Source organism: Dreissena polymorpha, chromosome 13, assembly GCF_020536995.1.
Source record: "Dreissena polymorpha isolate Duluth1 chromosome 13, UMN_Dpol_1.0, whole genome shotgun sequence".
Taxonomy (NCBI): domain Eukaryota; kingdom Metazoa; phylum Mollusca; class Bivalvia; order Myida; family Dreissenidae; genus Dreissena; species Dreissena polymorpha.
In genome coordinates, this window is record NC_068367.1 from 49038147 (window position 1) to 49062553 (window position 24407).

A 24407-nucleotide genomic window follows, 5' to 3' on the forward strand; every position below is an offset into this window, starting at 1 on the left:
TTCAGCGATTTTTACAACGCCAAAATATATCAACGTATCAGTCATCGGTTTTCGCGATCATTGCAAAACGTGTTATACATTTGCATCACTTCCATTAACATATTGTGGCTTGGGTGCACTACAGGATTACCCATTAGGCAAGGTAGGCTACTGACTATGAGCCCCGCGATGGGCTCCCAATCAGACTGTGACGAAAGATTTTTACGTGCCTACTAAATTCCTAGTCTTATTATTTGACAAAGCCAATTATTTTACATCAATAAAATGTAATTATGTTGCTTGGCATTGGTACAGGTAGGCTTATTTAAACGAGTAAAATCGACTGGGCACCGGCGTTCTAGTAGATGTAAGGGGCCTAGGGTGAGGCTCCAATAGTTAAAATGCCTAATGTGCTTCCAAGTCGCTAATCTGGCACTGCATGTGTGACACTTATTGAAATCGAAGTGACAAAGTTTTTAGTTTAACGTTATTGAGTTGCAAAGATATGAGCTTGTCATACCTGTGTGCTGGAATATTTATTCTCCTTAAGAACACTAGTTATGTCAATTCTGACAATGAAAGACATACGTAGTGCTTGATGGGTCATTGGGTACTGGTACCAGTCTTCGAATTAGCCTATAAGCCCAAAGCCCGGGTCGATTCTCAGGCCGGTAGGTCGATCCTAAATGCTTACAAAATAGCCCGACCTGTCGATTTAAAATTTGAGCATAAAATTGTAAACAAACTGAAACTACTGACGTTATAAGTGTTAAAGAATTGCATGAGCACATGCGGCAACCAGTTTTCTTAACTGTCGTGTAAACAGGGCTCGAATTTAACTTTTCTTTCTACTAGCAAAACATTGCTAGCAGCTTAAATACCGTTTTTTTCTCTCAACTCAACGGTTAACTTTTGCTTTATATTTCGTATTGTTATTTCAATCTGTGCGCAAAAAGAAACTAGTTATTTTTCGATACGACGACATGACTGTTCAGGTTTTTTGTCTTTTATAGTGAACATGTGTGGATAATCGACTGTTTCATTATCTTTGTACCACTACCATCCGCATATATGTACTATAAGTATACCAGTCTACATACAAGGTGCGAGCTTCCGCATATAGGTATTCGGACGTTCTATTAATTGACCTGCGGTTAAGCATTCACAATGTCGAGCGCATTTAGCAATATAACTTTTTTTCACTATTTCTTCACTCGCAAAAAAATTCTAGTGGCTTAAAACTTAACTCGCAATCGGTATTTTTCACTCGCATTGTGCGAGTGTTAATTTCGAGCCCTGGTAAACATCTGGATATGTTGCAATTTAAAGTAATGATGCAATTGACGCCCAATTGAGATGAGGTTATTCAAACCACAGAGCGTATATTGTAATCTAGAGTCCGTGTTCACACTGAACATGCGTAAATCATGTTTCGGGATGTGCGCAAATCGGGCACTTTATGTTTTAAAATAATTACCAATCTAGAAGCGTATTTAATTTTAGAAGCGTTTTCCGAAAATGTATTTATAATACATGAAAAATGGACGAAGTAATTTTTCAATTAAAATAAAAGAGTTTGTAAGCGATATTGTATTCATTGGGTTAAAAACAAATTGATCCTTATTACAGTTAGATTTCCATATGTTTTAATCAATTATTCTTGCGTATTAGAAGACGTTTATTTCAACTTGTTATTAATAATTGTAATACTTTCGTTTACTTTGTAATCTCATTCTGCTAACTGACCTACAGTACAGCCAAGGCGGAACAAACGTATTTAGCGATCCGCGGCGGCAAGGCGAAACAAGTCGATGCCGCGTCAGTTGTTGAAGCCGCGTAAGTATGCTGCGGCAAGTCGCATTTCGCCGCGAAGCTACGCATCTGTCTGCCGAGGCATGCCGCGATCCGCGACTTGATGCCGAGTCGATGCGCATCATGAAATAAAAAATCTTTTTAAAATTATAAGTTACATGTAGTTAACAAATTTTGAAAGAACAATTATAATTATAATTAAAATCATAATAAATTTATTGTGCGCGGATTGTATTAGCATATACATGTAAGCATAATATAGTTAATGTGTCTGACCAATTAAGTTTGTTTCCCGCCCGTAGTGTATGTATTTCACACATAAACAAGGTCATGTATTTATGTTTTCGCACATACAAGTGGTCAAGGCTCCAGCATATGGTGGATTTATAAATTTATTGCATGTTGATTTTGCTATTATATTTAAGTTGAGAAAATTAGCAGTTTGAAGCCACATCAATAATCAAGACGATGAAGATGTATTTGTTGTTTTGTTAATTATCAGCTTATTATAACTATTGTTTGAATATGCTTATATAAACACGTTTTATTTTGTTCATATTATTCAGTTAATATAGCTACTAATTACCCGATAATCATGTATATTCCAGTTTTAAAGCAAAGGCTGGTAAATATTTACGATACACAAACATTCACCATATTTCCTTAAGAATCAAATACATTTTGGCATTTGTTACTATTTAAAGAGATGAAAATCATGATGAAATAACGTCTAATCGGGGCGTTTTTTTTCCCAATGAACACGCGATTTACGCCTGACGTAATGTTCATGTATTTATGCAACACAAAATACACCCACACTTTCCAAACGACGTTCTACATGTCTGCATAATTTTCGCGTGCTTTTTATGAAACAAAGGATATTTTAGCACTGTTTATTTGACGCTAGAATTTGCCAAAGGTCGCATTAGCATTAAAATTTGGAAGTGTGTTTCAGATTACAATTTTAATAATGATAATTTGATAATCGAATGAAACATTAAAAGTTGCGCGTAATTAATTCAACGATAATTTGTTAAAGCGCATTTCGTGTCATATTGCTTATTAAAATGTGAAAGTATAATTATGAAACCAGCGTAAATCTTGGTTTCTACGCTACACATACATGTATGTACATGTAGGTGGATATCTTTTCACTCAATCCGCCGCATACGTATGCAGCGGATTTACTCCGCGAAAGTACGCGAAGTTAATACAGACTTGGCGTCGTTGCGCGGATCGATGCCGAGTGCCACGGTGATACGCTGCGTGAACACACAATTCGGCCGCTGCGTACTAATAATCTTGCTGTGGTGTAGCCGCAGATTATGTTTGTGCCGCGTTGGCTGTACTGTACTTTGCTACTTATAATCTGTTTACGAATATACAATACTTTTCACACAATATCGTGAGTAAATAAATGAAGCAGACATTGTCACATGGTTGATTGGGCTAACACACCGAGTGGCCATTTGTCCTGAAGCCACATGTCGCCAAATAACATGTTATTTAATTGTAATAAAACTGCAAGGCGTCCTGATAAGACTCGAACCCCCGGATGCAATCAAAGAGACGCCGACAATTCAGAAATTCACCGGCCATTGCCCTAGTAATTATACGATCAAAATATGTTGTTTGAATAGGCTGATGTATTCATAAATAAAACCAAACACCGGCCAAACTGATTAATGGAATCATTAAATGAGAACATGTGTAATAATAAAGTTACAACAAACAGCATAATTATCTGGTGCATTTCAAAAAGAAACAGAATACCCTTTATTACTGTAATCACATGCATCTGTTTTTACTAATGGAAGTATATTTTCTGATTGTTAATAACTATTTTGGTGTTCCTGGCCGAACTCATCAAATTAACGTTGACCTCTTCGGGCTATTGCACATGGGTTCGGGCTATTCAAAATTCCATGTGATTAGCCCGAATGGCTATTGGGCTTAAATATTTAGCGTGAAGACTGGGGTACTTTCCCTTATAAATTCTTATGGTAACCGTATCAGCCCTCCACATTGAATTGTGACTTAATGAAAAACCCTCAACAAGTGCTGGACAGTTTATATTTTGTCAATTTTAGGAAGTTCTAATGTGTTAAATCTTTATATATTAAAATTCAACGATCATTGTCATGGATTCCGGTCTCATTTTAAAGTAGGTTTACTCGCATGTCTATCTGTAGAATTGGCCCTCTGAATGAATACATAATAATTTTAGAAGTGAACAAATACAAAAACATACATGTTTTATATGTTAATCTATACTTAAATGTGTATCATTGGACATAACAACAAAAACTGCTTTAAAATCAGAATTGTTTTGACAAAATACTGGCTAGACTTAGCTCCCTATAGTAATCGGTATCATGTACAATGATCCTCATAATTTAGGCCCCTTCTGATTGGTTGCTTAGGTTTTTTACTATATGCGCATGCGCTTTTTCTTAAAATATTATCTTAATGGAAAAATGAAACTCTTGCTCGTGTTGTTCTAAAAATATTGTTACATTTTATTAAAAAATAAGCAGTATATAAAACATTTGATTATTAAGCTACTATCAATCCATAAACAAACCATTATTAATTTTGTGTTATGTAATATAAATATAATAGCATCACCCTGGAATAAACATGACCTACTTTCCAATGAACACTGGAAATCATGAGAATGATTGTTGGTAATAGTCATGGTATTGAATAACCATCAAATAAATTACAACTAAAAATTGAAAAACTTTAACTTTCCAGCACTTTTTCAAGTTCTTGAGAGTTTTTCGTTAATGTCAAGATACTATGAGGAGCACCAATACTATGAGATTAAGTAATGACTTACATGTATCAAGGGTGATGCTATAATTTTTTAATTACGTAACACATAGTTGTATGAGTTTGTTTATCATTTTGTGTAGGTTTATCAAATTTTTAATATTATAATAAGCCGCTTATTTGTAAAAAACATGTAAAGATATTTTAGGAACAACATGAGCAAAAGTTGCATTTTCATTGAGAATGTATTTATATAACCAGCATATGCGCATAGTCACAAACTTTAGCAACCAATCATTACGGCCATATTATGAGCAACATTGTACGCGATACAGATATTATTAACTACAGGGTCTAAGACTTACCAGTATTTTGTCAAAACATGACAGATTTAATTTGAGTTTTTGTTGGTATGTCCAACAAAACACATTAATTTTAACTATAGCTTAACATATGAAAAGGGTATGTTTTTTAATATTTTCATTTAAAATATTTTTATGTATTCATTAATACTAACAGGGCCGAACCTACAGATACACATGCTACTTAGATTTACCATGGGTAATCTAAAGTAAAGTAAAATAAACCCTGGGTACGGAAAATAAACTTAAACATACCAGAATAATTTAGACTGTACCCAACTAGTTTTCCACCCAAACTTTGATGTTGTTAATCGGGCTATAGAATACAAAACAAAATTATATTTGAACAAACCGTGCCTCAGCATTCTCTTTTTGAGTATGACTTTCAAAAATATAGATGCCAATTAAAAAAATATTGATATAAATATGAACATAATTAATTTGGGAAAAAAGCAGACAATGACCAATTTAGCGTTATAATTCATGGGATATGTTTTAGTATATTTTCCGTACCTAGGGTACATTTAAGTAGTATCCTAGCTGACAATAACCAATCGAGCATAAGTATTGGATAAGAACACAAATTATAATCCTGATAAGAGTTTCTGGAGTTAGTTTGTTATGCCCCCGGATCGAATGATCAGGAGTATATTGTGTTTGGCCTGTCTGTCTGTCATTGTATGTGTGAGTCTGTGTTACTGTGTGTCTGTCACTAAACTTAACCTTGGTCATAACTTTTGCAATATTAAATTATAGCAACTTGATATTTGGCATGCATGTGTACATGTTTATATCTCATGGAGCTGCACATTTTGAGTGGTGAAAGGTCGACTCAAGGTCAAGACCATCCTTCAAGGTGAAAATTAAATTTATGGCTTAAAAGCGGTGCAATAGGAGACATTGTGTTTCTGACAAACACATCTCTTGTTTGCTATATTCTTAGCTGGGTGTAAGAGTGGTTTCCTTGTCTTTAGTTGAAATAACCCAACTCGAAGCTAATGACCCACCGGGTCCCTTTGAGTTAATTTTATTTCATATGTTGGACCTAATTTATAAACATGGTTTTGCCTTTACTTGGAGGAACTTTAAGGTGTTTGTATGTACAGGATTTTAATTTTATGAGCCACGCTCTGTGAAAAGGTGGTTTAATGCATGGTCGTAAAGTGTCGTCCCAGATTAGCCTGTTCAATCGGACAAGCTTATCAGGGACAACACTTTCCTATTCTTTTTTTTAAGAAAGTCTCTTCTCAGCAACAATCCAGTTTAGGCAGAAAGTGTCGTCCCTGATTAGCCTGTGTGGAATGCACAGGCTAATCTGGGACGACACTTTACACACATGCATTAAACCCCCTTTTCACAGAGCACAGCCCCCATTATTGATGAAAGACCATTTTGTGAAAAAGTTAACCTCCAGACATTCAGATCATGCTGACCTTAACAGTGATCACCTTATTACAGATTGTGCTTGTTTATTGCAGAATATGGCATCTGAAGCCAGTGAAGATGAACCTGGTGTTGCAAAAATCAAGAAAGAGTAAGTGAAATATATTGTAACTAAAAATATTGCAATTTTACAGATTCATTCAAGTTTTGACCTTGTCCTTCTATAAACCTCTGATGAAATTTACACACAACCACAAACAATATTAATGATAATGTAGTGTCTATAATTTCAGAACAAGCTTCAATACATAATGATTTCTGGTTTCTTTACAGGTTCTTGCTTCTAGATTACAAGCCTGTTCTGGACACTGAGTTTGTTTCCGATGCAGTGCTTGAACAATTGGAGACTGAACGAAATGAAAACACAGAAAATACATCAGGACCTCCAAGCAAGCGAATAAAACTGAAAGGAAGAAATAAACATAGACCTAAGGGAAGGAAAATGGAAGCTTCTGAAAAATTGTGCCAGGCCTATGTCAAGGACAGGGACTGTAGTTTTGGGGACAGATGCAAATTTAGTCACGATAAAGCGAAGTTCTTGGAAACCAAGCCTGAAGATATTGGCAAAACATGTTATTTGTTTGATACCTATGGAAAGTGTCCATATGGTGTTACATGCAGGTTTGCCAAAAGTCATATATCAGAAGACTTGAAAAATGTGGTAAAAGAGGATTTTGACCAGAAAGCACCCAGAGAAAGTCATGTGTCAAATGTGTTGACGAAAGATTTGCAAGTTGCTCTCTGGAAAAGGCGCTATGATTTTTCAAAGTCAGATAAGATTATTGAAAAAATATGTCCTCGGTCAAATAACCAAAAGAAGCGCCTTCCAAAAGATATTGGGCCAGAACAAATACAGGGCAGCCCACAAGTATCTGACTGTAAACCATGTGAAGTTAAAAATCTTGAGCCAGAAGACAGTCCAGTGATTATTTCAAATAATATAGCAGAAGAAGGGAATTTCCCTGATAAGCCTGTTGATGTGGAAGGAGCAACAAACGGTGCATCAACAATCACCTTAGGCACATCTGTGATAGTTGATACCCCTGTAGCAGAGGTCAAACAAGTAAGTTGACCAGTTCAGAGGGTGGCAGAGGGGTAGCAACCAGTCCAGAGGGTCGGAGAGGGGTAGCAACCTTTTTGGAGGGTGGGAGAGGGGAAGCAACCAGTCAAGAGGGTGGGAGAGGGGTAGCAACCAGTCCAGAGGGTGGGAGAGGGGTAGCAACCAGTCCAGAGGGTGGGAGAGGGGTAGCAACCAGTCCAGAGGTTTGGAGAAGGGAAGCAACCAGTACAGAGGATGGGTGAAGGGTAGCAACCAGTCTATGGGGTGGGGGATAGGTAGCAACCAGTCCAGAGGATGGGAGAGGGAAGCAACCAGTACAGAAAGTGTGAGAGGGATAGCAAACAGTCCATAGGGTGGGAGAGGGGTAGCAACCAGTCCAGAGGGTGGTAGATAGGTAGCAACTAGTCCAGAGGGTGGAAGAGGAATAGCAACCAGTCCAGAGGGTGGGAGAGGGGTAGCAACCAGTCCAAAAGGTGGGATTGGGGTAGAAACCAGTCTTGAAGGTGGAAGAGGGGTAGCAACCAGTCCGGAAGGCGAGAGGGGTCGCAACAGTCCAGAGGGTGGGAGAGGGGTGGCAACCAGTCCAGAGGGTGGTAGAGGGGAAGCAACCAGTCCAGAGGGTGGGAGATGGGCGGCAACCAGTCCAGAGGGTGGGAGAGGGGTAGCAACCAGTCCAGAGGGTGGGAGAGGGATAGCAAACAGTCCATAGGGTGGGAGAGGGGTAGCAACCAGTCCAGAGGGTGGTAGAGGGGTAGCAACCAGTCCAGAGGGTGAGAGAGGGGTAGCAACCAGTCCAGAAGGTGGGAGAGGGGTAGCAACCAGTCCTGAAGGTGGGAGAGGGGTAGCAACCAGTCCAGAGGGTGGGAGAGGAGTGGCAACCAGTCCAGAGGAAGGTAGAAGGGTAGCAACCAGTCCAGAGGGTGGGAGATGGGTGGCAACCAGTTCAGAGGCTGAGAGAGGGGTAGCAAAAAGGAGCTGCACCCTGCTACTGTGCTCTAGATCCATCCCTAGTCTTTGATATGAGATGGATTATACATCTAACTTACAATAAAACCATGTGGCTGCATAGTAAAAATCCATATTTTTTCTGTTTTAAGCTTTATTTGCGGGTATAAGACACCTTTAATAAAGATAGCCATAGTTTTGTATGGAATTTAATATATTTCTAAATAATTATACCCCCACAAACAAAGTTTAGGGGGGTATATTGGAGTGAGCTTGTCTGTCTGTCGGTCTGTTGGTCGGTCCGTATTAAGTGTCCGCTCTCTTATTCAAGTAGTTTTCATCCGATCTTCACTAAAACTGGGTCAGAAATTGTATCTAGATGATCTTAAGGCCAAGTTCGAACATGGGCCTTGCCGGGTCAAAAACTAGGTTACGGGGTCACTTAGTGCGTTTAAAACATTCAGCATCTTGTCCGCTCTGTAATTCAAGTAGTTTTCATCCGATCTTCTCCAGACTTTGTCAGAAGTTGTATCTAGATGATTTCAAGGCCAAGTTCGAACATGGGCCTTGCCGGGTCAAAAACTAGGTCACCGGGTCACTTAGTACGTTTTACACATTGAGCATGGTGTCCGCTCTCAATTTCAAGTAGTTTAAATCCGATCTACACCACACTTGGTCAGAAGTTGTAACTAGATGATGTGTAGGGCAAGTTTGAACATGGGCCATGCCGGGTCAAAAACTAGGTCAGGGGGTCACTTAGTGTGTTTTAAACCTCACCATGTTGTCCGCTCTATAATTCAAGTAGTTTTTATCCAATCTTCACCAAAATTGGTCAGAAGTTGTATCTTGATAATGTCTAGGGCAAGTTTGAATATGGGTCATGCCGGGTCAAAAACAAGGTCACAGGGTCACTTAGGGCGTTTTAAACATCACAATGTTGTCTGCTCTCTAATTCAAAGAGTTTTCATCCAATCTTCACCAAACTTGGTTAGAAGTTGTATCGAGATGATGTCTAGTTCAAGTTTGAATATGGGTCATGCCGGGTCAAAAACTAGGTCACGGGGTATCTTAATGCATTTTAAACCTCACCATGTTGTCCGCTCTCTAATTCAAGTAGTTTTCATCCAATCCTCGCCAAACTTGGTCACAAGTTTTATCTAAATGATCTTTAGGACAAGTTTGAACATGGGCCATTCCGGGCCTAAAACTAGGTCACAGGGTCACTTAGTGCGTTTTTTAACATTCAGCATGGTGTCAGCTAATTCAAGTAGTTTACATACGATCTTCACCAAACTTGGTCAGAAGTTTATGGGGATGATCTTAAGGCCAAGTTAGAACATGGGCCTTTCTGGGTCAAAAACTAGGTCAAGGGTTCAGTTAGTGCATTTTTAAAAATTGAGCATGGTGTCCGCTGTTTTTTGTGAAAATGACATGCAAAATATTATGTGTCAATGCGGCATGTGGGGGTATTCGTCACATCTGTGACAAAGCTCTAGTTTTGATTTGTTAAGTTATTTAAAAATTCCAATGCAGACTAATAAAACTCTGAAAATTGAAAATGCATTGAAAATTAAATAAGAATCATTGACTTTTGTATATTTGCATTTGTTTACATAACTCGTTACACTTATATACTAGCATCATGTTATATTCAGATTTTCTAATCGGTTACATCTTCTCTACATGTATATTTCAGGTGGATTTTTCAGACAAGCTGTATCTTGCACCACTTACCACTGTGAGTTCAGATTAACCCATTTATGCCTAGTGGACTCTCCCATTTTTCTAAATTGGATCAATTTTTTATTTTCAAAATTAGGGATGTTTAGTATATTTATTTCTATATTTAGAATATTTCTTACAGAAATTCCTTTAAGCAAACAGTGCAGACCCTGATGAAACGCCGCATCATGCAGCATCTCATCTGGGTCTATGCTGTTTGCCAAGGCCTTTTTTCTAGACGCTAGGCATAAATGGGTTACATTAATGAAATAATCACTGCCTAGATGAAAATTCAGATTATAATAAAAGGGGTGGAAGTTAACAGCATTCAGCTTTTTTAACCTTTACGGGAAAGGTGGCTTGGCCCTTCAGATGGAGAATTGTAAAGAAGAAAGTGGATTTGAATTATTTTTAATAAGCATGATTACATGTTTAGATGCACTAAATTCCTGTTCTGAAAATGCAAACTAAGAGAGCAACTTTGCCTACATAATATCGAGAAACTGAGTAATCACACTCTATGTTTGCTATTGCACTACAGTTAAAGATGCTATTGCTAATTTCAACCACTGTTATAAAAACATCAACACAAAAGATGACAATTATGATCTGTTTAACTAGTATTATTCTATACCAATACATTTTCATGCATCCAATGTGTTTGATATTTGTTCTCAAAACACCATACTAGCATACAATTCTGTATTAAATATCATGTCAAGCCTCTTCTTAAATGCATATTATCAGTAGTCATATCCGTTTTTTTCCCTTATCTTAATCAAGGTGGGTAACCTTCCTTTCCGTCGTATCTGCAAGCGCTACGGTGCAGACATCACATGTGGGGAGATGGCAGTGGTCACCAACCTGCTGCAAGGTCAGCAGTCCGAGTGGGCCCTGCTCAAGCGACACGAGAGCGAGGACGTCTTCGGAGTACAGGTCTGTCGCCTTAATGCATTTGTGTGAAGTGTTGTCCCAGATGAGCCTGTGCAGTCTGCACAGGCTAATCAAGGACAACACTTTATGTCTGCGCTGGATTTTTGCTAAGAAGAAAGTTAATTTGAAGGACGAATACCATAAAAGCTGAAAGTGTCGTTCCTGATAAGTTGTGCAGACTGCACAGGCTAATTGGGGGCGACACAGCCCTTTAAGCCCAGAATCTCCAGCAGCAATTAGGGCTCAGTATAATGAGCAAACTGATTTACGTACCCCAGGGGTTTTTATTCTTTCAAAATGGCGGTTAATTTTCCTTGTGTCATAATTGCATTTAATTTCCTTGTTTTGTTGTGGTCATTGCTGCATAAAAAGGCATCATCTACTCAGAAGGCATGCACAGGGTGCAGAATCAACGGGGTTTTCAGGGGCTTATACACGGGCTGGACAGAATGAAAACAGACTGTTAAGAACTTTATTTTTGCAAACATCTCAGGTTATTGAAATACATTTGCAAAAATCTTTAGTGCATAAAAAGCAGATTTTCTTGCAGTTTGTGTTGATATCTTAAGGTATAAGAATAAATCCTTGAAAACATCTTAAATCCGTGACAAAATTTTACCTTGCCTGATGCATTGCCGCGTACATGAATCCAGTAAAAATAGAATTTTTGAACAAGAACACATGCTTATTATATAAAGTAATTCTGGCGTATTTCACATTGCCATAAGCAGCATAAAAATCTGTCTTTTATGCACTCGTTGAAATTCTTAAAAAAAAGATGTTTTAAAAAGTTATTGGGGAAAAAAGCACCACTTACCGATCTGTTTAATCCAGTAACGTTTAATTGGAAAAACCCACAAAATCACATGATCCTGCACCATGATGCACATTCTCCTCTAAAACTGACCCTTACCCATAATTTTAAATCTTATTAAATAAGATTTTGCCACAAAGAAAAAAACACGCTTTTACGGCCTCTTCCTGAAAGTTTACCGAAATAAATGCAAACAGATCTTTTATTTGGTTGATTACCCACATACCCCTGCTTTAAGTGGGGAAGACTAGTTTAATGTTTGTAGTTTTCCAATGAGCATGTGGTATTTAATTTATTGATATTGTAACAATATTAATCCTTAATACAAGAGTTACATTTAATCTTTAGTGTTACTAAGACAGGAATCAATCTACATGTATTAATTTTCTATTTCTTTGACAACTCATTACTTGTGATTTCAGTTGTGTGGGGGATTTCCAGACTCGTTCACCCGCTGTGCCCAGGTGATCTGTGAAAAAATGAATGTGGATTTCATAGACATCAACTGTGGTTGTCCTATAGACCTCATCTTCAACAAGGTTTTGTTTAATTATTGTGCATCATCCTCGCTCTGGGAAAACGGGGCTTAATGCAGGTGTATAAAGTGTTGTCCCAGTTCAGTCTGCACAGGCTTTTCAGGGACAGGACTTTCTGCCTTAACTGGAGTTTTGTTAAAAAAAATCTTCATTTACACAAAAATACCATAAAAGTGGAAAGTGTCTCTTACCAGTAATCACATATATTAAGCCTGGTTAAGCCTCTTACCAGTAATCACATATATTAAGCCTGGTTAAGTCTCTTACCAGTAATCACATATATTAAGCCTGGTTAAGTCTCTTACCAGTAATCACATATATTAAGCTTAGTTAAGTCTCTTACCAGTAATCACATATATTAAGCCTGGTTAAGTCTCTTACCAGTAATCACATATATTAAGCCTGGTTAAGTCTCTTACCAGTAATCACATATATTAAGCCTGGTTAAGTCTCTTACCAGTAATCACATATATTAAGCCTGGTTGAGTCTCTTACCAGTAATCACATATATTAAGCCTGGTTAAGTCTCTTACCAGTAATCACATATATTAAGCCTGGTTAAGTCTCTTACCAGTAAGCACATATATTAAGCCTGGTTAAGTCTCTTACCAGTAATCACATATATTAAGCCTGGTTAAGTCTCTTACCAGTAATCACATATATTAAGCCTGGTTGAGTCTCTTACCAGTAATCACATATATTAAGCCTGGTTAAGTCTCTTACCAGTAATCACATATATTAAGCCTGGTTAAGTCTCTTACCAGTAATCACATATATTAAGCCTGGTTAAGTCTCTTACCAGTAATCACATATATTAAGCCTGGTTTTGCCAGAGGGGGGCTGACATAAGACCAGCATGACCTCATGTTCTTGGCATCCTTGAAATGACACTTTCACTGTTGCAGTGTTGTTACCATATAGACCTAATCTTTAGAGTTTAATGTTTATCATCAAACAGATATTTACCTTATTAGTTAATTAGTTCAATGGCAGGAATAAAGCGGGATGCTAAGTGACCAAATCATGATGATACATGTAGTAGTGTTTATCTTGATGTTTGATTGCACAATTGGGCAAAATTAGAACCCTAAAATATAATTTGTTGTAAACTGTTATAATACTGTATTGAATACAAGACTGATTGAAGATAGTAAATAAAAAAGACACAAAGTAAACAAATAAAATGCAATATTTTAAGTGGATGAAGCAAAAGTCTTAGACAAACTTGCCTAAACATACAGTATTGCTTTGAAATAAAGACAGAACATCAAGGTACATGACTATGTAACCTGTAACAAACAATAAGTTAGCCCCTTCTCACTTAGAAGCAAAGTGGAAATGGCTATGTGCAAACAGCATAAAACCAGAACAATCTGTGAGTAACTCCCAGTCTGTTCAGGTTTTATGCTGTTTGCTGCTCATCAGTATCTAAAGTTTAGAAATGAAGCCTTAAAAACTTGAATCTTGTAAGAAAGGTCTTAAATTAAATATAACTTTCTAAGGGACTACAAATGTGTGAAAATACGTATCTAAGTGGTCAAGGGTCAATAGCAATTTCTCATTTCAGGGAGAGGGCAGTGCCCTGATGGGACGGCAGCAAAAGTTTGAACAGATCATACGGAGCATGAGGGCAGTGATGGATGTTCCACTGACTGTTAAAATAAGGACTGGTATCCAAGACAACAAGAACATCGCCCACACACTAGTACCTCATCTTCGGGACTGGGGCGTTGCCATGACCACAGTACTTAAGCTTTTAATTCCCATAAAAGGCAGTTAAATGCATGTGTGTTAAGTGCCATCCCAGATAAGCCTGTGCAGTCCACACAGGCTTATCAGGGATCACACTTTACGCCTCAACTTCATTTTTGCTGAGAAGATACTTTATTCAAACAAAAAACATCATAAAGTCCCTTCCCTGTCAATTTTTCATGCAGAAATTATATGAAAATACATGTATGTAAGTACTTACTGCAACTTATAAACACAAGTATGTGAACTTATTTTGGTAAAACCAGCGTTTGAAGGTAAAGTGTGGATATGTTAAGTTGCCATTGTGTTAGTAATAAAATATTGTCAAATACATGAAAAAATTCAAAAAAGAACTTCAAATCAAAGGGGTACCAAAAACATTAACGAATTTGGACTTGATAAAAAAACAACAAAGTTTTAAATGTTAAGATGTATGAGTCTAAAACCTGAAAAACTGACCATGCCTCTATCATTATTTAGCTGCATGGTCGCTCCAGGCAACAGAGGTACACCAAGCTGGCGGACTGGGACTATATCCATGAGTGTGCAGTGGCTGCAAGTCCTATGCCCCTCTTTGGTAAGGGAGAAGTAAATACAATAATTCTGCAGTGTCATCTTTTAATGAGCTACGCTCTGGGAGTACTGGTCTAAATGCATAACGAATTGTCCCAGATTAGCCTATGCATTCCACACAGGTTTATCTTAGACAGCACTTTCAACCTAGACAAGATTTTTGTTCATTAGAGACTTCATGTATACGAAAAATTCCATACTGGGGGAAAGTGTCGTCACAGATTAGGCTGTGCAGTCTGCACAGGCTAATAGGGACATCACTTAACAACTAGAGTAGATTTTCATTTGGAAGCAACCTCCTTTAAATGAAAAATTAAATACAAGAAGTGTTTTCCCTGATAAGGTGGTGCAGACTGTAAAGGTTCATCTGGGACAACACTGTACTCATTTTCCAGAGCACAGCTGAAATAGTTCATTTTTTCCTGTTAATTAACACTATTTTAAAGAGTTTTAGAATTAAGAAAAAACATTGCATGCTACATGAAGCATTATCTTTAACTATAGTTCTTCACTCGCACAGACATCTGAATTAAATAGAACTGCATGCTTAATTTGGTCATTTACATCAATTATATCTCCTTTTTATGCCCCCGGATTGATAGATCGGGGGTATATTGTTTCTGTCCTGTCTGTCTGTCATTGTGTTCCAAAACTTTAACCTTGGTTAAAGTTTGATAACTTTTGCAATATTGAACATAGCAACTTGATATTTACTATGCATGTGTATCTCATGGAGCTGCTCATTTTGAGTGGCGAAAAGTCAAGGTCAAATTCATCCTTCAAGATCAAAGGTCAAATATCATTGTATTTTTCTTTCCTAAAACTTTAACCTTCGTTAAAGTTTTATCATAACTTTTTTAATATTGAACACAGCAACTTCATATTTGGCATGCACGTGTGTCTCGTGGAGCTGCACATTTTGAGTGGTGAAAGGTCAAGGTCATCCTTCAAGGTCAAAGGTGAACAAAAAAATAAATTCATGTCTTCATTCAATTTCTTCTCGTGGAGCTGCACATTTTGAGTGGTGAAAGGTCAAGGTCATCCTTCAATGTCAAAGGTCAACAAACAAATCAAAGCGGCGCAGTAGGGGGCATTGTGCTTCTGACAAACACATCTCTTGTTTAAGTTACAATTTATCAGTATGTTGATCAACCGTAATATTAATTAATAATATTTTGAACATAAACAGATTACACTGAGACCAAGACATTTGTAAAAGTTATTGTCCTATTACTACTATTATGAATGCTGTCTTGGCACGATGAACCCTGCCTACTGGATTGCTGCAGGTTTTCTTCTGATAGGTTCAAGTATGCACTCAGTCACAAGTGCCTGCCTGCCCACCTTCCGCAAACACATACATTTATTTTAAATCTGAAATTTTGAACAAATATTCCAGTTGTTGTGATCATTGTTAAGATTCCCATGCTGTGACTGTTCATTTTTTTTTTCAGGTAACGGTGACATCCTGTCCTACGAGGACGCCAACATGCACAGACAACAGACTGGTGTGTCGGGCCTCATGATTGCAAGGTGACTATAAAATATCATCCCAGTTCCAATCAGCTGAAGGAAGACCTGGAGCCATTTTTAGCTCATCTATTTTTTGAAGAAAAAAAAGAGCTATTGTCATCACCTGAGCGTCTGCGTCGATTTCCGGTTAAGTTTTGTGTTTAAGTCCACTTTTCTCATAAAGTATCAAAGCTATTGCATTCACACTTGGTACACTTATTTACTATCATAAGGGGACTGGGCAGTCAAAGTAAGATAACTCTGGCTGGCATTTTAACAGAATTATGTCCCCTTTTTATACTTAGAAAATTAAAAATTTTGTTAAGTTTTGTGTTTTGGTCCAGTTTATTCCCAAAGTATCAAAGCTGTTGCTTTCATACTTGCAACACTTTTTAACTATCATAAGGGGACTGGGCAGGCAAAGTTATGTAACTCTGGCTGGCATATTGACCGAATTATGTGCCCTTTTTATACTTAAAAAAATTGAAAATTTGGTTAAGTTTTGTGTTTTTGTCCTCTTTACTCCTAAAGTATCATACCTTTTGCTTTCAGACTTGGAACACTTGCTAAGTATCATTAGGGAATTGTACAGGACAAGTTGAATAACTCTGGTTGGCATTTGGACGGAATTATGGCCCTTTTTAGCTCACCTGTCAGGAAGTGTCATGGTGAGCTTATGTGACCGTGTGATGTCCGGCGTCCGTTGTGTGTGCGTATTTGGTTCATCTGGGGTCAAAAACTAGGTCACTAGGTCAAAAGCTAGGTCAAATAATAGAAAAACCTTGTGTAGACAATGGAGGTCACAGTTTTCATCCAATCTTAATGAAATTTGGTCAGAATGTTTATCTTAATGACATCTGGGTTGGGATTGTATTTGGGTCATCTGAGGTCAAAAACTAGGTCACTAAGTCAAATAATAAAAAAACCTTGTATAGACAATAGAGGTCGCAGTTTTCATCCAATCTTTATAAAATTTGGTCAGAATGTTTATCTTGATGAAATCTGGGTTGGGATTGTATTTGGGTCATCTTGGGTCAAAAACTATGTCACAAGGTCAAATAATAGAAAAACCTTGTGTAGACAATAGAGGTCACAGTTTTAATCCAATGTTCATGAAATTTGGTCAGAATGTTTGTCTTGATGAAATTGGGTTGGGATTGTATTTTGGTTATCTGGGGTCAAAAACTAGGTCACTAGGTCATATTATAGAAAAACCTTGTATAGACAATAGAGGTCGCAGTTTTCATCCAATCTTTATGAAATTTGGTCAGAATGTTCATCTTAATGAAATCTGTGTTGGGATTGTATTTGGGTCACCTGGGGTCAAAAACTAGGTCAATAGGTCAAATATTAGAAAAACCTTTTGTAGACAATAGAGGTCACAGTTTTGATCCAATCTTTATGAAATTTGGTCAGAATGTTTATCTTGATGAAATCTGGGTTGGGATTGTATTTGCTTAGTCTGGTGAGCGATTCAGGGCCATCATGGCCCTCTTGTTTGACTTAGTAACTTTGAATATTTGGTTAAATTTTGTGTTGAGATCCTCGTTACTTCTTAAGTATCAAGGCTTTTGCTTTCACACTTCAAATACGTTCATTCTATCATGAGGGTACTGTACCTTTGCAATTTGAATTTGACCTTTACCTTTGAATGACCTTTACTCAAGGTCAAATGATTAAATTTGGCTAAAATTGCCATAACTTCTTTATTTATGATCAGATTTGATTCATACTTTGACAAAACAATACTTACCTGACATACCACAATAGACTCCACCCAAACCATCCCACACACCAAACCCCAGAATCCCCCCCCCCCCCCAAAAAAAAATGTATTTTTTCTTTTTTTTTTTTAAAGATCACCTAATAAATAACCACACCCTCACACTAAACACCCATCTCAACCCCCCCCACCCCTGACCCCCCACCCTCCCCATTTTTAGCTCGGTGTTTTCTGAGAAAACCCGAGGTATTGTCATAGCCAGCTCGTCGTCCGCGTCATGCTAAAACCTTAACATTGGCTCTATTAAAAATCAAAGTGCTTCCACCTACAACTTTGAAACTTCTTATGTAGATGCATCTTGATGAATTCTACACGCCACACCTATTTTGGGATCTCTAGGTCAAAGGTCAAGGTCACTGTGACCTCTGAAAAAAAATCTGACAAGCTTTCATTAATTCCAAACTGCACCAGCAGCCGAGCGTGGCACCTGTTATGCGGTGCTCTTGGTTTTTTTAAACATGGTTAAAAAACCACAAATTTTTATTATTTTATTTTTTAAAGACTGTCCAACAATCCCACCCAAGAATCCCCATTCCCCCCCCCACCACCCCTCAATTGTATTTTTTTTTATATATATTTTTTTCTAATTTTTGAAATATAATGTAATAAATTACCACACCCCCACTCTATACACCCCTCTTCACCCCCACCCCTCCCCCTTTTTGATTGAAGTATTGAGATAGGTCCCTTCACCTTTAAAAAGAAAAATAGATGAGCGGTCTGCACCCACTAGGCAGTGCTCTTGTTGGATTTGTTGCTATCTGATTAGAGTGGTCCTTTAAGAAATTGATAATTATGCTTTTGTTAATATTAATTTCAAATCAATATATCATTCTTGAAACCTGATGTGAAGTCATCTGGGACCCTAGGTCTTTTAGAATGTCACATTTATGTCAGATATTACTGGCATTTAGTCCAAAAGCTTGAATATGATCCTTTCTGCCTCTAGGCGTGTGTTGCCATAGCAACTTCCAGTGTCTTATCATCTACAGTTCATTTTCCACTATTACTGCCATAAAGAACAAGTCTGTTGTGTTAAGCTACACTGTGGAAAAAGGTGCTTAATGCATATGCTTAAAGTGTTGTACCAGATTAGCCTGTGCAGTCCACACAGCTTGATCAGGAACAACACATTCTGCCTAGACTGGATTTTCCTTCATAAGAGCCATCCTTTAAACGAAAAATTCCATACAGGGGGAAAGCGTTGTCCCAATTAACCTGTGCAGACTGCAGGCTAATCTGGGATGACAGGTTACGCACATTCATCAAGTGTAAAAACACACTCATCAAGTGTAAAACAGTTTTGCATAATCATCAAGTGTTTCCCAGATTAGCCTGTGCAGTTTGCACAGGCTAATCGGCGACAACGGCTTTGGGCTTTTGTGAATATAATTTAAATGAAGTCTCTTCTAAATGAATATCCAGTCCAAGGAACGCATTTTAGAGGAAATTTCCTTTAAAAATTCTATAAAAGTGGAGTGTTTCCCCTGATTAGACTGTGCGGCCTGATCAAGCCCTTGGTGTTCATGCTATATCTCTAATTTTAGAGGAGCGCTGATCAAGCCCTTGGTGTTTATACAATTCCTCTCTTTATAGAGGAGCGCTGATCAAGCCCTTTTTCTTCATACTATGCCTCTCTTTATAGAGAAGCCCTGATCAAGCCCTGGGTGTTCATGCTGTATCTCTAATTTTAGAGGAGCCCTGATCAAGCCCTTGGTGTTCATGCTATATCTCTCTTTATAGAGGAGCGCTGATCAAGCCCTTGGTGTTCATACTATGCCTCTCTTTATAGAGGAGCCCTGATCAAGCCCTGGGTGTTCATGCTGTATATCTCATTTTAAAGGAGCCCTGATCAAGCCCTGGGTGTTCATACTATGCCTCTCTTTATAGAGGAGCCCTGATCAAGCCCTGGGTGTTCATACTATGCCTCTTTATAGAGGAGCCCTGATCAAGCCCTTTGTGTTCATGCTATGCCTCTCATTGTAGAGGAGCCCTGATCAAGCCCTGGGTTTTCACAGAGATCAAGGAGCAGAGACACTGGGACATCCGCTCCACTGAGAGACTGGACATGCTCAGGGACTATGTGAACTATGGTCTGGACCACTGGGGCTCAGATCATCAGGGGGTTGAGAACACACGAAAGTTCCTGCTGGAGTGGCTGTCCTTCTTGCACAGGTAAGAATCCTCAGGGTTTAATGCATGTGCCTCAAGTGTTGTCCCAGATTAGCCTATGCAGGGCGACACTTTCTGCTTTAACTGAATTTTTGTTGAGTGCTTGGAGGACACCAAACAGTTTATGCACATGAATTAACAGTAACTAGAACTTAATGTATGAGATGTACTTGAAAAATCATTCATATCCATTATCTTTGATCAAAAAAATTATCGTTGATATCTGCAAAAGTGTGTTATATCCAGGATTTGGTAAAGTATTCATCAAAGGAACTTATTTTCATTTTTTTTAAATCTCAGAAAGTATCATAACTAACATATCTTTATTGTTTTGAATAGTCTTGATTTATTACAATAGCAAGAAAAAAGTTGATTAAATTAAATAATTAATTTCTGTTGTGGCCTATGAATATTTGCAGGGATATTACAGTGCAAGACAGATGGTATATATGGTTAATATTAGCTTACCTTATGGTGAGCTTTTGTTATTGCCTTGGCCTTTGTCTGTGAAATTGATAATGAAATTGTTTTGAGTACTCTGTATGTAAGCTTTTTGACCAATCATCATGAAACTTGTTCACAACAAAACCATGTCCTGCTAGCTGAGATGAGTTTTACAATGAAAATGGTTTGTTTGACCCTAACCCCCATAAGAAGCAAAGTGAAAATGGCCTTTGCAAACAGCATAAAACCAGAACAGCCTGTAAGTAACTCGCAGTCTGTTCAGGTTTTATGCTGTTTGCTTCTCATCAGTATCTTAGGGTTGGAAATGAAGCCTTTAAAACTTGAATCTAATAAGAAAGATCTTCGTTTTTTTTTAACTTTTTAAGGGAATACAAATGCGTAAAAATACGTATCTAAGTGGTGTAGGGTTAAAAGCATGGTTGCCAGGTGGTGGTGAAGTTTCTATATGAGTCTTTGTGAAACTTTGTAAAAAAATCTTTTTCAGAGCAGTTTACTTCCTTGGGGGCTTAGTTGAGCGGCCAACGGCTTTTGGCTCTCTTGTAATCACCCCTCTATCTGCAGGTACATACCGGTAGGGGTGCTAGAGAGGGTCCCTCAGCAGATAAATGAGCGGCCCCCGTACTACCAAGGTCGGGATGACCTGGAGACACTTATGGCCAGCCCAAACTGTGGAGACTGGATCAAGATCAGGTCAGCTGGGCTCTGTGGTGGTTGTAACATCACATGAATTAGTCTCCAGATGTATAGGGATTAGAATGATGCTCTATAAAATTGATTTCTATATTAGCCCAAACTGTGGTTGTTTTCTCAAAAATAGCATCTGAGCGCCTTCATAGCACAGTAGGGGGCATTGTGTTTTACAAGCGCAGCTCTTGTTACTAATATTTCGTTAGTATTGTCAATATTGTCAGCAGAGAAATACTTAAGTTTGAATATAGGTCAACAATATGATGTAAATACAAAATACTGTAATCAAGTCTCTATGCCTCTTGGTTTCAGAAATTAAATTATTTCATATATTACAATAGTAATAATAAAAATTTAGTGAGGTTTTATTATTCAAAATGATGTGTCATTTTCAACTTGTCATATAATTTTGTATCTTAAGTATCACCTTAAATTAGTCCTACATTTTATGGATATACATTTTGTTTTGTTTTCCAGTGAGATGCTGTTGGGCCCAGTTCCAAGTGGTTTTACCTTCCTTCCAAAGCACAAGGCAAATGCCTACAAGTAAGAGATAAAACACACCATGTGGAGTGCTTTGACCAGCTACAAGTAAGAGACAAATAATACCACATGGAGTGATTCCACCAGCTATAAGTCAGAACCAAACAATACCATGTGGAGTGATTCAACTAGCTACAAATCAGAGACAAACAATACCACGTGGAGTGATTCCACCAGCTACAAATCAGAGACAAACAATACCATGTGGAGTGATTCAACTAGCTACAAGTCAGATACAAACAATACCATGTGGAGTGATTTCACCAGCTACAAATCAGAGACAAACAATGCCATGTGGAGTGATTTCACCAGCTACAAATCAGAGACAAATAATACCACGTGGAGTGCTTGGACCAGCTACAATTCAGAGACAAACAATGCCACGTGGAGTGCTTGGACCAGCTACAATTCAGATACAAACAATGCCACGTGGAGTGCTTCGACCAGCTACAATTCAGAGACAAACAATGCCACGTGGAGTGCTTTGACCAGCTACAAATCAGATACAAACATTGCCACGTGGAGTGCTTCGACCAGCTACAAATCAGATACAAACAATACCACGTGGAGTGCTTCGACCAGCTACAAATCAGAGACAAACAATGCCACATGGAGTGCATCGACCAGCTACAATTCAGAGACAAACAATACCACGAGGAGTGCTTCGACCAGCTACAATTCAGAGACAAACAATGCCACGTGGAGTGCTTTTACCAAACTAGTTTAGTGGGAAGTTTCACTTGTCATCTCTTGTGTTAACATTCTTAGATTTTAATGTATTTCGATATGCAACTTTTACTTTTCTATTAAGGATTAATAGATATTGAGTTTCACATTTTATATAAAATTCTGGTGTATAAAATATTTAATAAATGATAAATGAAATGTTTTCTTAATATTTGCACTAAAGTGTTATAATAAAATTAATGAAACAGTAATATGTATGCAGTAGTGCATTTGTTGTTTTGTCATGCCCCCTTTAAAGGAGGCAGTATATATAGCTGTTTACTTGTCTGTCAGTAATTCCATGGGTCTGTCTGTAATCTACTCATGTCTGCATGGTATCTAGAGAATCATTTGACAAAAAAACATGTACATTACTGTGAGTATTATTTGGGAGAAAAGGAAGAAGCCTATTGATTGTGATGTCAATAGGTCATAGGCCACTATAAAGTAGGTAAAATAGGCATTTGAAGTACAAATACCCATGAAAACATCATTTAAGAAGTTTTTAAAAACATATTGAACAACGAGTTGTATGATTCTTTGAAATGTTATGGTACTGGCACTTATTAAATACATAATTACATACATAATTAAATACATTTAACAATTGAATAAGTATTGCTCTGTGAACAGATGGTTTAAAGGGATCTTTTCACGCTTTGGTAAATTGACAAAATTGAAAAAAGTTGTTTCAGATTCGTAAGTTTTCGTTTTAGTTATGATATTTGTGAGGAAACAGTAATACTGAACATTAACCATGCTCTAATATAGCCATTATATGCATCTTTTGACGATTTTAAAACCTAAAAATTATAAAGCGTTGCAACGCGAAACGATTGAATAATTTTGAGAGTTCTGTTTTTGTCGTTTAATTTTGTGAAACTACGAAGATTGCTTATATAAGGTATAAAATACGTCAAGAATGTGTACTCGGCGGAATAGCTCAGTAGGCTAAGCGTTTTTACTTCAGGACTCTGGCAGGACTCCAGGGGTCACTGGTTCGAAACCTGCTCCGAGCAATGTTCTTTTCCTTTTTTTAAATTTTTTCTTGATTTTTTACTGGAGCTTTTACGATCCAATGTTTACATTTATCAATATAAAGCATTTAATGAATAAGTTAAAAAAATGCCAAAATCTGTGAAAAGGCCCCTTTAATGCATGTGCCTACAGTGTCATCCCAGATTAGCCTGTGCAGTCTGCACAGGCTAATAAGGGATGACACTTTCCGCCTAAACTGGATTTTGTGCTTACAAGAGACTTTCTTTTAACGAAAAATACCATAAAAGCGGAAAGTGTTGTCCCTGATTAGCCTGTACGGATCTGGGGTGACACTATACACACATGCACTAAACCCCTTTTTCACAGAGCATGGCCCATATTCCTGTAGACATGGCATGTAAAGCCATTTTATTAGAATGAACTCGCTGTGTATCGCATCAATCCTTAGAGGTGCTGATGTATGTAATAGAATGAACTCGCTGTGTATCGATTCAATCCTTAAAGGTGCTGATGTATGTAATAGAATGAACTCGCTGTGTATCGCATCAATCCTTAGAGGTGCTGATGTATGTAATAGAATGAACTCGCTGTGTATCGCATCAATCCTTAAAGGTGCTGATGTATGTAATAGAATGAACTCGCTGTGTATCGCATCAATCCTTAAAGGTGCTGATGTATGTAATAGAATGAACTCGCTGTGTATCGCATCAATGCTTAGAGGTGCTGATGTATGTAATAGAATGAACTCGCTGTGTATCGCATCAATCCTTAAAGGTGCTGATGTATGTAATAGAATGAACTCGCTGTGTATCGC

General features: G+C 37.7%; 1 protein-coding gene across 1 annotated transcript; it reads left to right on the top strand.

Annotated features, from left to right (window-relative positions):
• The first annotated feature begins 24 nt into the window (after positions 1 to 24).
• On the top strand, positions 25 to 22806 carry LOC127854851 (tRNA-dihydrouridine(47) synthase [NAD(P)(+)]-like). Its single transcript, XM_052389918.1, has 12 exons — positions 25 to 142; positions 6407 to 6462; positions 6645 to 7434; positions 10073 to 10114; positions 10882 to 11034; positions 12268 to 12384; positions 13949 to 14125; positions 14614 to 14710; positions 16161 to 16239; positions 19988 to 20176; positions 21200 to 21328; positions 21803 to 22806. The coding sequence occupies exons 2-12, from the start codon at positions 6410 to 6412 to the stop codon at positions 21873 to 21875; spliced, it is 1899 nt and encodes a 632-aa protein (XP_052245878.1). The 5' UTR covers positions 25 to 142; positions 6407 to 6409; the 3' UTR covers positions 21876 to 22806.
• The last annotated feature ends 1601 nt before the right edge of the window (positions 22807 to 24407 follow it).

Coding starts and splice junctions, on each gene's coding strand:
- LOC127854851 (XM_052389918.1), top strand. CDS start 6,410: ATGGCATCTGAAGCCAGTGAAGATGAACCTGGTGTTGCAAAAATCAAG. Junction 10,115..10,881: donor ATCTTGCACCACTTACCACT/GTGAGTTCAGAT, acceptor ATCTTAATCAAG/GTGGGTAACCTTCCTTTCCG. Junction 21,329..21,802: donor GGAGACTGGATCAAGATCAG/GTCAGCTGGGCT, acceptor TTTGTTTTCCAG/TGAGATGCTGTTGGGCCCAG.